The 14,653-nt window shown below is 39.9% G+C and overlaps 1 protein-coding gene across 1 annotated transcript; it reads right to left on the minus strand.

Annotated features, from left to right (window-relative positions):
• Positions 1 to 155: 155 nt before the first annotated feature.
• Positions 156 to 14,467, minus strand: ap4e1 (adaptor related protein complex 4 subunit epsilon 1). Its single transcript, XM_034685076.1, has 21 exons — positions 14,140 to 14,467; positions 12,492 to 12,563; positions 12,279 to 12,402; positions 12,106 to 12,179; positions 11,901 to 12,022; positions 10,960 to 11,119; positions 10,660 to 10,826; positions 10,488 to 10,561; positions 10,281 to 10,403; positions 10,091 to 10,200; positions 9,860 to 9,999; positions 7,886 to 7,998; positions 7,689 to 7,807; positions 7,225 to 7,524; positions 5,064 to 5,175; positions 4,829 to 4,967; positions 4,477 to 4,732; positions 3,847 to 4,383; positions 3,567 to 3,757; positions 3,322 to 3,482; positions 156 to 1,715 (listed from the first exon to the last, which is right to left on the minus strand). Exons 1-21 carry the CDS (start codon positions 14,278 to 14,280, stop codon positions 1,555 to 1,557), a joined length of 3,396 nt encoding a protein of 1,131 aa, XP_034540967.1. The 5' UTR covers positions 14,281 to 14,467; the 3' UTR covers positions 156 to 1,554.
• Between the last annotated feature and the right edge of the window lie 186 nt (positions 14,468 to 14,653).

The following is a 14,653-nucleotide window of genomic DNA, read 5'->3' on the forward strand; positions in this document are numbered from 1 at the left end:
GATTTATATTATCTTTTCACTCAAGTAAATATAACAAATAGCAAGAACAAAAATATACACAGATTATAGCCTTTCTTTGTATTTAGCACATCTTATTCATGGCTGTTAAAGGTGTAAATCAGAGTATTTTACAATGAATAATTATGGAGTCAAAATTCAGTTGATGAACGTGTTGGATTTATTCATAAATTAGCAAAAAGTAGTGGCAGGCACTCTAATAAAAACATGATTCCTTCTGTACCACAGGCACAAATAAAAAATGCCGCCATGGCATTAAAACATAAGGCGTTAGGTTAGGTTGAGTTTCAGACACATTGTTAGCTTCACTCTGCTTCAAATCAGGCAAACAGAATCAAAGTAAACTTTCCCTTCAAGATGATTCAAATAAAACAGGCTGCAATGTGTCACATCTGATGCACAACAATCAAACAGTGAAGCACTGATTTTTTTTCTCTCTCAGATAAATGAGTACAAAATATTTCTGTAAGAATATATATCCAATAAATACGTTTTAATACTGCATTGATACAAAAATATAATAATCCAAGACTGCCAAAATCCACCGGAATCTCACCGAGGCTGACACAGCAGAGATATGAGTGCATAGATAATCACAGCACACAGAAAGTAGCATCACAAAAACAAAAGAAAAGAAAAGAAAGCCTTCCTCTCCAAGACACTGACTTCACTACAGAAGATGAGCAAATACCTCTGAAAGAGAAGCTCTCTGTAAAGATAAGAAGTGTTTATGTTTATTCTAGGTTTTGTTTGAATTCATGACAAAAAAGAAAGAAAACTTCATCTGGTACTCTTGAAAGATATCAATTATCTCAATGTGTGTCTCTTGAAATATCTTATAAATACCTACAACTAATCTCATGCAAAAATTCATGTCATTCTTTCCAATCCAATTGATATCACTGTATTACAAGTGCATAATAGCAATGAAACGCTAAGATGCGACATGAAAAACGGAGATAAACCTGTTAATGATACTTGTATGGTGTGTAAAAATCAAGTCAAAAACAAGAAAGCGTACCTTATCTTTCTTGTTAGCAAGCATTCAGACCTAGGATGCAAAAAAAACAAACAAAACAAAACAAAACAAAACAACCTCTGGATATTCATGATTTCATCTTCACTCAAATAACATACACAGAACAAATCTGTATTCATTTCACACACAAACAGTGTTTCAATCATTGAAGTTTTCAAGTCATTACAGAGCCCTGTCATCATTTTAAGACATGAGTGTTATTCTGAAGCATCCTCAGAAGGATAAAAACACAATCTTTTGGCCCTGAGGTTATCACGAGCCGTGACCTTCAAACAACAGTGAAAAATAAATAACTTTCATTCAGATAAAGAAAAGAAAGACTGTGTAATTTATACTGGCAGAGATAAACTAACGGTAAACACTGCAACTGCTCTGTGTCCTGTACGGTTCTGCACTGCTGCTCTATGTACCTCCTCCTCCTCAGCAGGTGAAGGGGTCAGGTGGTCATCATGCTCAGTGGTGTCAGTGGGGGTGTTACGGTCGAGAAGAGGGGGACCTCAGTGCTCCTGTAAAGCTCGCTGACAGTGATAGATCAGGCAGTCAGGAAGGTCAGCGACTGGGGAGCGAAGCCACACAGCCAGCGTTCCAGCATGGACACGACAGTGCATCAGACACGGATGATCTTGGAGAAGCCGGCAAGCTACAATACCCTCCATACCTGTGAGAACAATCAATAAAGTGTAGAGGTGTGAAAGAATATCGATACAGCAATATATTGCGATACTTTCACCTCAAAATGATATCGATAGTTCAACTCTTAATATCGATATTTTTGTAATAATTCAAATTCACATTTTAGCCGAGTTGGTACTAAAATACGACTTCAGTATTTCAAAAACAATAAAGTGGAAAAGTTGTTTTCAATCAAATAGTTTTGACTTCATTTGTCCTTTCAATTTTGAGTTATATTGTGTGATTTACATATACACCATCTCTATTTTTTTCTTAGTTTACTGTGTAGAATATTGCAATATATCACAATATTGTGATATATTGCAATATTCTACTATCGTATTGTGACCCAAGTATCGTGATGCATATCGTATCGTGAGGTTCTTGCCAATACTCACCCCTAATAAAGTGTAGTCACTATTAGCTTTAAACACAGGGGAAGTGAAGGATGCATCTAACACATGAACAACTGGTGAAATCGATACCTAGATTTAACATGTATATTGATTTTAAAAATTCTATAAAATGAATAATGCTTGCTTAAAACTACTGACCAATTACTCACTAGAACAAGACAGTTCATTTTTAGATCTAAGAAGCAAAATGTGGCACAATAAAGTTCATAATCTCAGTGAGATTGTCAAAAAACACTCTCCTTCTCAGGGTAACAATCTACCCCGGAGAGTTTTAGACAAGGGGTGTCAAACATGCGGCCCACGGGCCAAAACCGGCCCACCAGAGGTTCTAATCCGGCCCGTGGAACAACTTTGCAAAGTGAAAAAATAACAGAAAAGACATTAACTGCAATTTTCAATAAAAGTAATAACTATTTCAAATTTGTCCTCTGGGGGTCGCATACAATCATAGTTCTGATGGAGCATACCTGACGGCACTGTTTTTCTGGACTTTTTTTCTCAAAGTGGGAAAATAGATGACTTGCTGTTTGCATAATCCAGTTGAGATTCATACAGACTTTTTAGAGCACTATAAGATGATCCACTAACTACTAACACTAGCACTACACGCCTGCATACAACACTGTCCAGCAAGCAAACTGTTCATGCTGGAGCTGAGGGGTCCAGAATAATCAACTTTACCTTCTTCATTATTATAATCTCTGTTCTTTTGCAGTAAACATTACACACTGTGTCAGGTGAATGGGTAACCTGTGTGTTTGATGTGTTTGCAGCAGGTTTCAGTGCTTAAAGAGTAAAATATACGGCCCACTATGAGACTCATCATGGCAAAAAATACAACAGCTGTTTATGTAGAAAGATAGTTCATTACATGTGAACATTTTCAGAATGTATTTGTACCCTTTTGCCCTAAAACAAACATTTAGAAACATTTAGAGTTGTTGTTATTTATAGGTTATCTATAGGTTATTATGTTGTAATTTTACTGGTCCAGCCCACTTCAGATCAACTTGGGCTGAATGTGGCCCCTGAACTGAGATGAGTTTGACGCCCCTGGTCTAAGGCATGCAAACCAAAAGAGACAAGGATCACACTGCCAGTCTTCTGTTATGTAGAAGACCCCCTCTTTTCCCTGAGCCACAGCCTCCTTATGAGTGTTAGTTAAAGTGTTTTCACCTATAATCTCCACCACATGAAGCTGCAGTTTCTTCTTCAGCACATTCAGAGTGGCTGTGAGAGATTCACGACCGTCACCGATTAGCGTCAAGTTCTGCTTTGTGTCGTTAGAGAACTCCAGCCACATTGCCCCGTACTCCTCTGTGGACACCGTCAGAGGTCTGAGAGAAATTAGAAAACACAGTCAGCTACTAACCTTTCTTCATGCAGCCAAACTTAGACATGAAGAGAGGAAAACAAGTCACCTGATGAAGCTGGTTAGAGGCAGCTTGCATGAGAACTGAACTGACTGAGGCGTGCCAGAAGGAGACATGTAAGACACCATCCCTGCTACTTCGACATGGACTGAAGGCCTCCTGACAGTCAGGGTGTACTGACACACAGCTACACTGTCACTTCTCACCTCCTTGACTGGACTCTCACACACACACAACACCTGAAATAACAAAAAAAAAACCACCATTTGATAGAATTACTTGAATAAAAAGACATCACCTGTAATAGTATGCATGATACCAAACATACCTCAAGTTGATCCGAGTCCAGCTTGAGTAGTATCTGCTGAACGTCAGAGTCAGAGGAGTTATAAATAAAAACCACTAACACTACAGATTTGTCTCTCTGAACATGACAGGTTGAGAGTTGGAGGCTTTGGTGGGAGCACAAATGAGTGATTTCTGAGCAGCAGAGTCCAGAGAGCTCTGCAGGAAGATGAGAACTGAGACACAAGTCCCTGGGTTTGTCCAGGTCTTCAGTAGCTAGCACGCCATTGTCCCTAATGAGAGTGGGCTCGCTCTCCTTCAAGTCAGTGTCGGTTAACTCCACATCACAGGTGCCGTTTGCAGTGCTGAGGTCCTGAGAGAGTTGTGGTGGAGGCTCTGGTGAAGGAACATCCAGCTCTGAGGGGGTGTTTGAGTCCAGGAGGTTGTTACACAGTAAGTTATCCACTGTGCTCGGAGGAGAGAGAGTGGAGTTAGATGACAGCTCACTGGAGCCTGAAGACGAGCCTGGGCTTTTGGCTTTCCTCCTGAAACGCTGAGGAGGCAGCTCAGACTTCCCCATCTATTGAAAAGGAAAAGTAATAATCTTTATCAAAGTAAATGTATCACTAAAAACTAGAGCTCAAACAAATAAAAATGAATCAGTGGATCTCACCAGACACACAGAGCTCTGGGAGCCCAGGCCGACAAACAGTGAAGAGGCCAGTTGCTGTTTCTCCTGTTCTGGCTCAGGGGTCGGTGTAGGAGTGGGAGTCTGGCTGTGTGACCCCTCAGCCTCTCCCTGCTGGATGGGTGAGCGGAGGGGACTGGGCATCTCAACATGGGCAGCCTCCTCTAAAAGTTCCCTCTGCGCCAAGTAGCCCTCCTTCCCCCATACCCGCTTCACTCCATCCAGCTTCAGAGTAGTAGAGCTGAAAGAAAAAAAACAAGGTAATGTGTTAAGATGAAATTCATTGACATGTTGTTTTAATTCAGAAAGATTCAGTAAGTTAATTTTGTCTACACACCCTCCTTTATGTGAGAGATCAGTGCTATCGCCTGACAGACCGGAGCTGATGGACAGCAGTGTGGGAGACTGTCTGTCAGTGATGCTGCATGCCGACATGCTGATGGGCAGGGACAAGCCGTACGGCTCCAGGCTCAGAGCTGAGGAGACAACACAGTCAGAGCGAATCCAAACAAGCCAGCACAAACACACAGGTTACTGCATCTGCCACATCCAAGTATGCAAATGAGTGTTACCTTTCGACTGAGCGAGCTCCTCCTGCCGCTGGTGAGGAGGCTTGTAAGGAGCCGCGCCAGCAGCCAACGCCTCTGACACGAATCCATCCAGAAACGATAGAGAGGAATCCACCTAAAAATATCCACTGCATGTTTCAACTTCATTTGGAAAAAGCTGATTAACAATGCACTTCAAACTGGATGGAGTTCTGAGGCACACCCAACCCTTCAAACCACTCTAGACATGCTAAAACAGATACAACATGATCATCGCTACAATCCTCAGGAAAACAGTCATAAATGTAATTAGCTGTGTGTCTTTGAAGGGAAGTTATTCAGGTTTTTTTCCATGATCAAAGAAAGAGCAACAACTTTATAAAGTGAAGCAATCTGTTGTGGTTTCCAGAGCAAATTCATTTGAAGGTGTTTTTGGCATGAACATTTTTTTTGAAGATAAAAAGTTAACTGTTTCTGTATTCAAAACATTTTAATACCCTACAATCATAATATACAGTGCTGTGAAAAGGTATTTGCCCCCTTCCTGATTTCTCATATTATTGCACATTTTTCACACTTAAATGTTTCAAATCATCCAAAAAACATTAATATAAGACAATGATAACCAGAGTTAATACAAAATGCAGTTTTTAAATGATGATTTTATTTATTGAGGGAAAAAAAGTTATCCAAACCAACCTGACCCTGTGTGAAAAAGCAATTGCCCCACCGTGTGAAATCACAAATTCATTTGGATTAACCGGATTTTTTGGAAAGCTGAGCTCGATTTCACTAGCCACACCTAGACCTGATTACTGTCAGACCTGTTGAATCAAGAAATCACTTAAATAGAACCTGTCTGACAAAGTTAAGTGGGCTAAAAGATCTTAAAAAGTAACACATCTTGTCGTGATCTAAAGAAATTCCAGAACAGATGAGAAAAAGTCATTGACGTCTATCAGTCTGGAAAGGGTTACAAAGCCATTTCTAAGGCTTTGGGATTCCAGAGAACCACAGTGAGAGCCATTATCCACAAATGAAGAAAGCTTGGAACAGTGGTGAACCTTCCCAGGAGTGACCGGCCTACCAAAATTACTCCAAGAGCACAGCGACGACTCATCTAGGTCACAAAAGGAACCCAGAACCACTTCTAAAGAACTACAGGCCTCACTTGCCTCAGTTAAGAGAGTTAAGAAAAAGATTGGGCAAAAACAGCATCCATGAGAGAGCTCCAAGGCAAAAACCACTGCTGACCAAAAAGAACATTAAAGCTCGTCTCACAATCACTAAACGCACCTTGATGATCCCCAAGACTTCTGGGAAAATATTCTGTGCACTGACAAGAAAAAAGCTGAAGTTTTTGGAAGGTGTGTGTCGCGTTACATCTGGTGTAAAACCAACACAGCATTTGATAAAAAGAGCATCATACCAACAGTCAAACATGGTGGTGGTAGTGTGATGTTCTGGTGCTGCTTTGCTGCATCTGGACCTAGACGACTTGCTCTAATAGATGGAACCATGAATTCTGCTCTCTACCAGAAAATCCTGAAGGTGAATGTCAGGCCATCAGTTCGAGACCTCAAGCTTAAGCACACTTGGGTTATGCAACAGGACAATGATCCAAAACACACCACTAAGTCCACCTCTGAATGACTTAAAAAAAAAAAAAAAAAAAAGAAGGTTTTGGAGTGGCTTGGTCAAAGCCCAGACTTGAGTCTGATTGAGATGCTGTGGCATGACCGTAACAGGCCGTTCATGCTCAAAAACCCTCCAGTGTGGCTGAATTAAAACAATTCTGTAAAGTAGAGTGGGCCAAAACTCCTCCAGAATGCTGTAAAAGACTCATCGCCAGTTATCACAAACACTTGATTGCAGTTATTGCCTCGAAGGGTGGCACAACCAGTTATTAGGTTTAGGGGGCAAATACTTTTTCACACAGGGTCAGGAGGGTTTGGATAACTTTTTCCCCTTAAAAAATTAAATCATCATTTAAAAACTGCATTTAGTGTTTACTCTGGTTATCTTTGTCTAATATTAAAATATGTTTGATGATCTGAAACATTTAATTGTGAAAAAAATGCAAAAATATAAGAAATCAGGAAGGGGGCAAATACTTTTTCACAGCACTGTATACTGTGCGATTAACCATCATCACTGTAAATCTGCAGCCTTGCATGTTTCTTACCTCCAGGGAGTCCAGGCCGTCTCGAGACAGCACCCTGGCCCGTATCTCTGAGTCCTGGCTGAGGTGCTGCAGCTCCTGAGCCCTCTGCCTCAGTACCGTGTCCAGTGAGCTGCTGTACGCCTCAGAAAGCTCCTGAGCCACAGAAACACCCGCCCCGCCCGCACACAGCTTGGTCATCGCGATGAGCACCCAGCTCTTGGTTTCACTGCTGGTGTTCTTTGAGTCGAGCAGTTTGGTGAGCAGCCTCAGGACTGTGGCAGATTCAAGTTCCTCCTTTAGATATGAGTATTCACCGAGGACCTGTGCACAGCAGAAAGGAGACAGAGCTTAAGTGTGCTTGTGAAACTCTGCAGTGATGTTACTCAGTCCCTCTTCTCTCATATCATAATTAATCAGACGACACACAAGCGTGACTCTCTTCCACAAGAACAAAACAAACAGCTCACAGTGCAAACAGCACTCACCCAGCTGATGACCTGGAGAAAGCGCTGAGGCAGCTTGCCGGGCTCTCCCTGCAGCAAAGAAATGTAGGAATCCACAGCAAACTGTCTCAACTTCCTGTCCTCCTCCTCACTGTCAAATCCTGGAACAGTTAAAAGAAATAATGATCATCATTAGTATTTAATTACTGAACCGGTAAGCCAGGTGTGGGTTATCTCACCTTCACACAGCAGTTTCAAGAAGCTGTTGGGGATGTCAGGCTGCATCATTTCTCCACCCACTGAAAACACTGTGTTCATGGTCTCAATGAACCACTCATTGTCTGGTGCATATGTAGAATGGTATATAAGAAAAAAGGCAACACAACATAGGGAACAAACAAGGTATTTAAAATCATGTAATGTTATGTAATGTTTCCAAAGTTCGCAATTCATCACCGAGTATCCGTAGTTAGCTCAAAACTTGAAGTACTTTAGTCATTTTTACACATAATATATATTACTTTTGACTTGTCAACTAAACTGTCTGGGAGTCTTTTTAAGAGAAATGTGGCATTCAAAATGCAGTGGTGTCGTTATTTTCAATCAACTGGCAGCAGGAAGCAGGAAGACACTGCAGAGGCTGAACTACGGTGTGCCACAAGGAACAAAATATTTAATGGGTTGACTTCAGATCTTCATTGCATCATGAGTAATGTGTTAATGCTGACAGCACTGGTTTCTAGGGATGCACCGATCCGATCCTGGTATCGGATATCGGCTAGATCGGGCTCAAAAAGCTAGATCGGATATCGGTGACAAGGGGCCGATATATAGTATAGATATATAGTGCGATCCATATGAAAGAACTATTCATCTCAGTTCCATGCTTTTCTGTTTTTACAACAACCATGTGCGTCTTCTACGTCATCAGCGCTGGCCGGATTGTGCATTTTTGCCCGGTGGAGTGTGATGGAGACTAACTGCAGAGGCTCTGCAGTTTAGGTGCATGTCACGCTTCTCTTGCTAACAACTCCGCCGGAAACTTGCAACATGTGCAGCGCTAATGTTTCGAAGGATGGTAGTCGCGCTTAAAAAAATAATGGGAGCCCAAAGGAAGAAGTTTACGTCAGCTTTAGCCTACCGCAAAGAAGCAATAAACCTTCTATTAATGGATTCAAAGTGTGAAGAAATAGACAGGTTACTGGATTTAATTGTTCCGGATCCTTGAAATTAAGGGATTCCAGCCTCTGGTTTAGCAATTGGAACCCAGGTAAAGTTCACCATCAAGTCAGAAAAACCTGAAGTTGCCAAAACATGATTCTATCCTCACATTAAAGAATAGAGATTTTTAAATCAATACCAGGATCGGATTGGCTAGTATCGGTATTGGCAGATACCAAAGCCCAGGTATCGATATCGGTATCGGGACCTAAAAAGCAGGATTGGTGCATCCCTACTGGTTGCTTCATAACTTTTATGTAAAATTACAGAATATTCATAACTACCTTTATATTGATGAACATAGCATTGAAATCATGCTTTTACTCAGGATTTCACAAACTGTTCCTTATACGCAGCTAAGTCAGAAGCATGAGGAAAATAAAGTCTGTTTATTTGTGACCATAAGGTACCATTACCCATTCATTTGCTGTGCACTGTTTGAAGCATTGAGCTCAGTATGTTGTCTGTCCCCATGGTAGTTTTGGTGCTCTATTTTTACACAGGGGTGGCGCTTTGGAGGATAAGTGTTATAACATTTCTCAGCCTCTATTTGATTGACAGGCACCTTCCAATTACAAGGTAGCAACTGCCACAGCATATCCTGCTTTGGCCTCCATGTCACACTGAATGGAGCTGTAATTTACAAAACAAACATCATTCTGTTTTGAAGAAGACTTGAAAATACCAGTTTAGACAATAACCTCATTAGAAACGTTTATTGAGTAAATAAAACAAGAATTTATTTATTTCCTGACACTATCTTTTTTTGCAGCGATTGAGATTGCCCTCTGCTGGTCTTCACTTAGAATGCAGGTTTGAGGCACCTCAGTATTAACTTCACTTTTCTCATTTGTGGCTGTATCCACCTTTCACATACTACATGTTTGAGATGCTTTTCACTGCCAGAGCCAAAGACTTGCTGGTCAAGGCAAAGGTCAGAGCTTCCAAAGACGGTTAGTGTGGGATGTGATGATTAACAAACAAAAGGATATTTTTCCGCCAGTTCTGCAACCTTCCCCACCAGGTCAGTGGTGGTGTAGTCATCTTTATTGATCCGCAGAAACTCCAGCATCTTCTCCACGATGACGGTCACATTCTGTGCGTTCGTAATCCGAAATAGCAACTCCAGTGTCTACAAGAGAACAAGAAGTGGCCCGAACAACATGTTGTAAACATACAACTCTGTGACATCTTCATCCAGCCTACACAAGTATGTGACTCACCTCACGCTTGATGATGAGGTCAGGGTGATCGAGGCACTCTATGATGGTCATCTGGTGCTGCAGGGCCAGTTTTGGATCCTGCTGGACCACGTAGGTGAGGGCCTTCAAGCCTAAAATTATCCATAAAGTTACTCGAAGAAGTGTTTGAAATGTTGATTGTTTTTCGTTTAAAAACGTATTTGGATCTTACCAAGATATTTGAGATTAATCTTCTGTGACAGAACAAAGTTGCCGATGCATTTTGCAGCCTTTTCCAAAAGTTCAGATTTGGGGTGAATTGTGTAAATACATTTTACACACTCGTATAATATTGCTGGAAAAAGGTAGATAACAACAAGTAATGAAAAAAGACTATTTCAAATATGTTATAAAAAAGGATTCTTTAATTTTATCATACCATAGGTGATGTTGTGATTCATCTCTGCTCTTCGCAAGGACTCGTCCAGGACATCATACATGATCTCACTTGTGCTGTCAAACAACAAACAAATTACAACTTGCAGGGAGCTGAGTGAACAGTCCACTACTGCACTTCATCAACTGAAGATAAAACAAGTTAAATGAACTACCTCTGGTCATTCTTCCCGAGTAAGGACAGTATCCTGAGGAGCTGAATCTGCAGCCACGGAGCAGGAACACTATGATAATTAAAATCCATGGGCAGCTTCCCTCCCACCACCTGCTTCAGTATGGTGACAAAACTTGCCGCCAGGTCCTTGTAACCTTCTGGATTCTCCTTTGACAAAATAAACAAATAAATAATCTGACTGGATGACCGCAGAGCAGATCAAACTCAGATGTCTGTGTAATGTTTTATCAGACACAACACAGGTAATGTTGTGGTAAAGGAGTACAGAAACACAAAGTACCTGGATCATCTGTAGGTAGATGTGCAGTGAAGCTGTCATGACACCAGGATCCTTGTCACACAGAGCTTTGCGAAACTTGTTGTGGATGTGTTGCACTTGATTTGGTGCTATTTGGTAGAATTTATACAGTGCCAGGACTGCTTTTCGTCGGATTATCTCTCTGGAAATATGAAAAAAAACACCACACTTTAAAGTCATACTACTCATGCTAAATATGAACGCTCCAGTTAACCACTTTAATACTTAATAACTTTAATAACTTTATCAAGTGTTAAATGATTTATTGAACAATCAATTATTAATTGAAGAAAAAAAACGTGAATGTTGAGTTAAATATTACTCATCCCCCCGACCCAACCCATTCAAAAATGAACAAAAATGCAATCCCAACAACAAGTCCCATTCAAAATGTTAAATGAAAAGAGCCCCTCTCCCTCCAACAAAGTCCCATTCAACATGCAAATAAAAAATGCATGTAGGGGCGTGGTCTCAATAGCCCTGCAATAAGCAGTGTGCCATGTGCATGTGATGGAGGAATAGCATAGATAGATAGACAGACAGACAGACAGACAGACAGACAGACAGACTATATATAAAGCAAACAAGAGTCTATAAAGTAATAATAATGAAAAAGTTATTAGAAATTAAAATTAAAATTAAAATTAAAGAGGTAAAAAATAAGCATATCTTACACACATATATATTATTGGTTATAGAGTCTGACCAATTCAACTTTACTTGCATGAAATCTGGTTGTTTTAGTCAGGATTATGCTTAAATATATTTTCCCCAACTATATTCACGTTCCATATTAAGAGCCAACCTTCAATTTAGTAAATTCCTGGTTTATTCCCGTTTATTCCCATGGAAAGTTTCCAACTTTGAAAATTCACAGAATTTTGCAACCCTACACATGACTGAAGAAAAAGTGCATTTCTTACTTTGGGTGATTAAGTTTCTCTTCAACCAGAGGGAGGATCGCTGGTATCATATCTTTTGGGAACATCTGGCTGACGACAGTTAGAGCCATGCACACTTCTATAAGGTTTGTGCTCTGAAGATCCTGAAACCCCCCCCAAAATTGTGTCAATATTTCTTTTTCTGATAGTTACCAGGTGATAAAGGCAGTAATAAGTTCACACTCACCTTTAATACAGTGTTCACCAAGAGAAGAAGCAGCTCATGACTTTCATTCAGAAACAAAGACACAGCAAGGTAACCTGAAAAACACACATTCAGTTGTTTTTTATGATGACAATGAAGTGGAGTCGTTCCATTCTTTGTAAGACTTCTAAGAAACGAAAAACAAGAGAACATACCGACTCTCTTCTCCAGAGCAGAGCCTTGTTGGGCCAGTTTGATGGCATGTATGTAGGTGAATGAAGCTTCATATCCGAGCATTTCACAGTAGATGCTTCTCACCATGAGCTCTTTCATCTGCCTCTGAATGAGGGTGAAACAAAGAGGACAGGTGCTTTGAATAACATGGTTTTCACGTGTGAGATCAAAGAGGAAAATCAGGAGAGTCATACCATGGAGGTGTTGGGAGAGGACACCTGTTCTTTAATCGATGTTAGCTCACGCTGAATAAGCTTTTCCTCCTCCTGGACAAGGGAAACACCATGCAGAGTTATACCATGACAGAAAAAGTTGCAAAAGATGTCCTTTGTGTTGTCAGTGACCACTTGAAAATATAAAATACAAATTAGAATCTTACAAAAAGATGCTTCCATAAACTGTTTCAAATTTCAAGAAGAACTTGAACAAAGTTGAAAGTTACAAATGAAGTAGTAGAGACAGTAAAGAGTTTGATTCTTAATTCAAATCTACACTGGTAGAGATTAATTCTACTGAGCTGATGCTAAACAACAGAATAAACCTTATCTTTTGTGAAGGACATGTCAAACCCTCGTATGTAAATGTTAAAGAATGGCTTCTACAATGCATTCCTTGTTTTGTATCTTAATAAAGTGCTTCATGCTCTTCAGTGAAACAGTAAAAATATCATATAATTGATTTGTTGGTGATGCAGATTAAGGAAAACTTCCACCTTGTCTGCATCATGAAAAATAGGAAAAACTTTTTTAAAAAAAAAAGAAATCTTTTGGTTACAGGTTTCAGTTTTCTAGATTTTTCGTCCTGTTTTCTTGTATTAAATAACTAAGACGCTAACTCCCTGTCTCTATTTTTTTTTTTTAAAGTCACTGAGCAGTGATAACACAAAGGATAATTGCTTTTGAAAGTCTGGGAATTATTTGTTCTATTCTTAATGAAATTAAGAATTGATTGTAGACTGACCGATTTATCTTTTTATTCAGTCATCGGTCTGCTTTATACGATTTAATTGATTTTGGTTCCATCATAATTCACATTTTCACATTTTTGATGTAATACTGTGAAATTCATTGGGGACTGAATCCAAGACTGTTTCTTGCATACGAAAATTAAATATCTAGGACAGGGCTACTGCATCACTAAAGTACCTCATCACAATAAAATTCAGTATAACAATTTTATCTTAATAAAAAATGCAGTGACAGTGAGTTGCTTATTCCACTTGTAAATAGTCATTCTGTTAATATTTGCTAATGACACAATGATTTAAAAAAAACAGACCATAACTCACTTTCTACGTTACTTTCTATACTCTTTTTGACAGTCAGTGTATTACAGTGACTAATAATAATCATATTATTCGTAAACCACATTAATTGGTGCATTCACGTGATTGTGGGATATTACAATATTCATCTCTAGGAAAATAGCCGAAAGATATAAGCAAAAGTTTAACCAACATCCATGTTGGCCTTCCAGGTTATACAATCCTGCAACACAGTTCAATAATGCCAATTCTGCTCCCAGCTTACTCTAAAAGTACTTGTGTCTGAACATATTAGATGGCCATGAACGTACCACCAAGGACACATTTTGACAGTCACAGGTGTGATTTAAACTGGATTTCCACATTACATAAAATAACTGAATCGAGAGTGTGTCTGCAAATAGGTCTTGAACTTGGCACAGTGCTGTACAGAATATTTTCTCCACAGAAGGTATGTTTTAACATGTAAACACAGGTTTTTGAGCTAGCACAGGCAGCTTAGCAAGCTAACATCACACCACATCATTAGCAGCCTCATCTTATTTCACCTGAGCTTCGCTTCAAACAGAGAGACTTACATGTTTGGACGCCAACTCTGTGATGCCTCTGATGAGGTTTCCTAGTTTTGAGGTGGAGGACAGTTTTGCAGATCCAGGCTGAGAGTCTAAAGACAGCAGGCTCGGCAGAGCTGTCAGGGTCTTCTCCACAACATCGCTCATTTTGTCAGCGAGAAGCGGGACCTGTCAGCTGTTTTTCTTCTGTCAAATATACACTTTTGGAATTATCTATCCATCACTGTAAGGGTTCCTACAAAGAGACTTAAGCTGTTCTTTTTAAAACTTAAAAGACTACAAGATGTACGGTGCTAGCTTGTCTGGCGGCCATTGTTTTGATTCAGCAGACTGACCGAGGCTCGCTGGTGATGTCACTTCCGCTTGTAATTGTAAAACTTTATTGTAAACTGTAAACACAAACAATGGAGAGTAGGTCTACATAAACTGAATATTTACCAGAAAATACCAGTTAAAGGCCCTGTGAGGAGTTTTGAACTGGCTGAGAAACAGACTGAATATGATACTGATGCCTCTTTAT

The sequence above is a fragment of the Notolabrus celidotus genome, chromosome 6 (assembly GCF_009762535.1).
Source record: "Notolabrus celidotus isolate fNotCel1 chromosome 6, fNotCel1.pri, whole genome shotgun sequence".
NCBI lineage: Eukaryota > Metazoa > Chordata > Actinopteri > Labriformes > Labridae > Notolabrus > Notolabrus celidotus.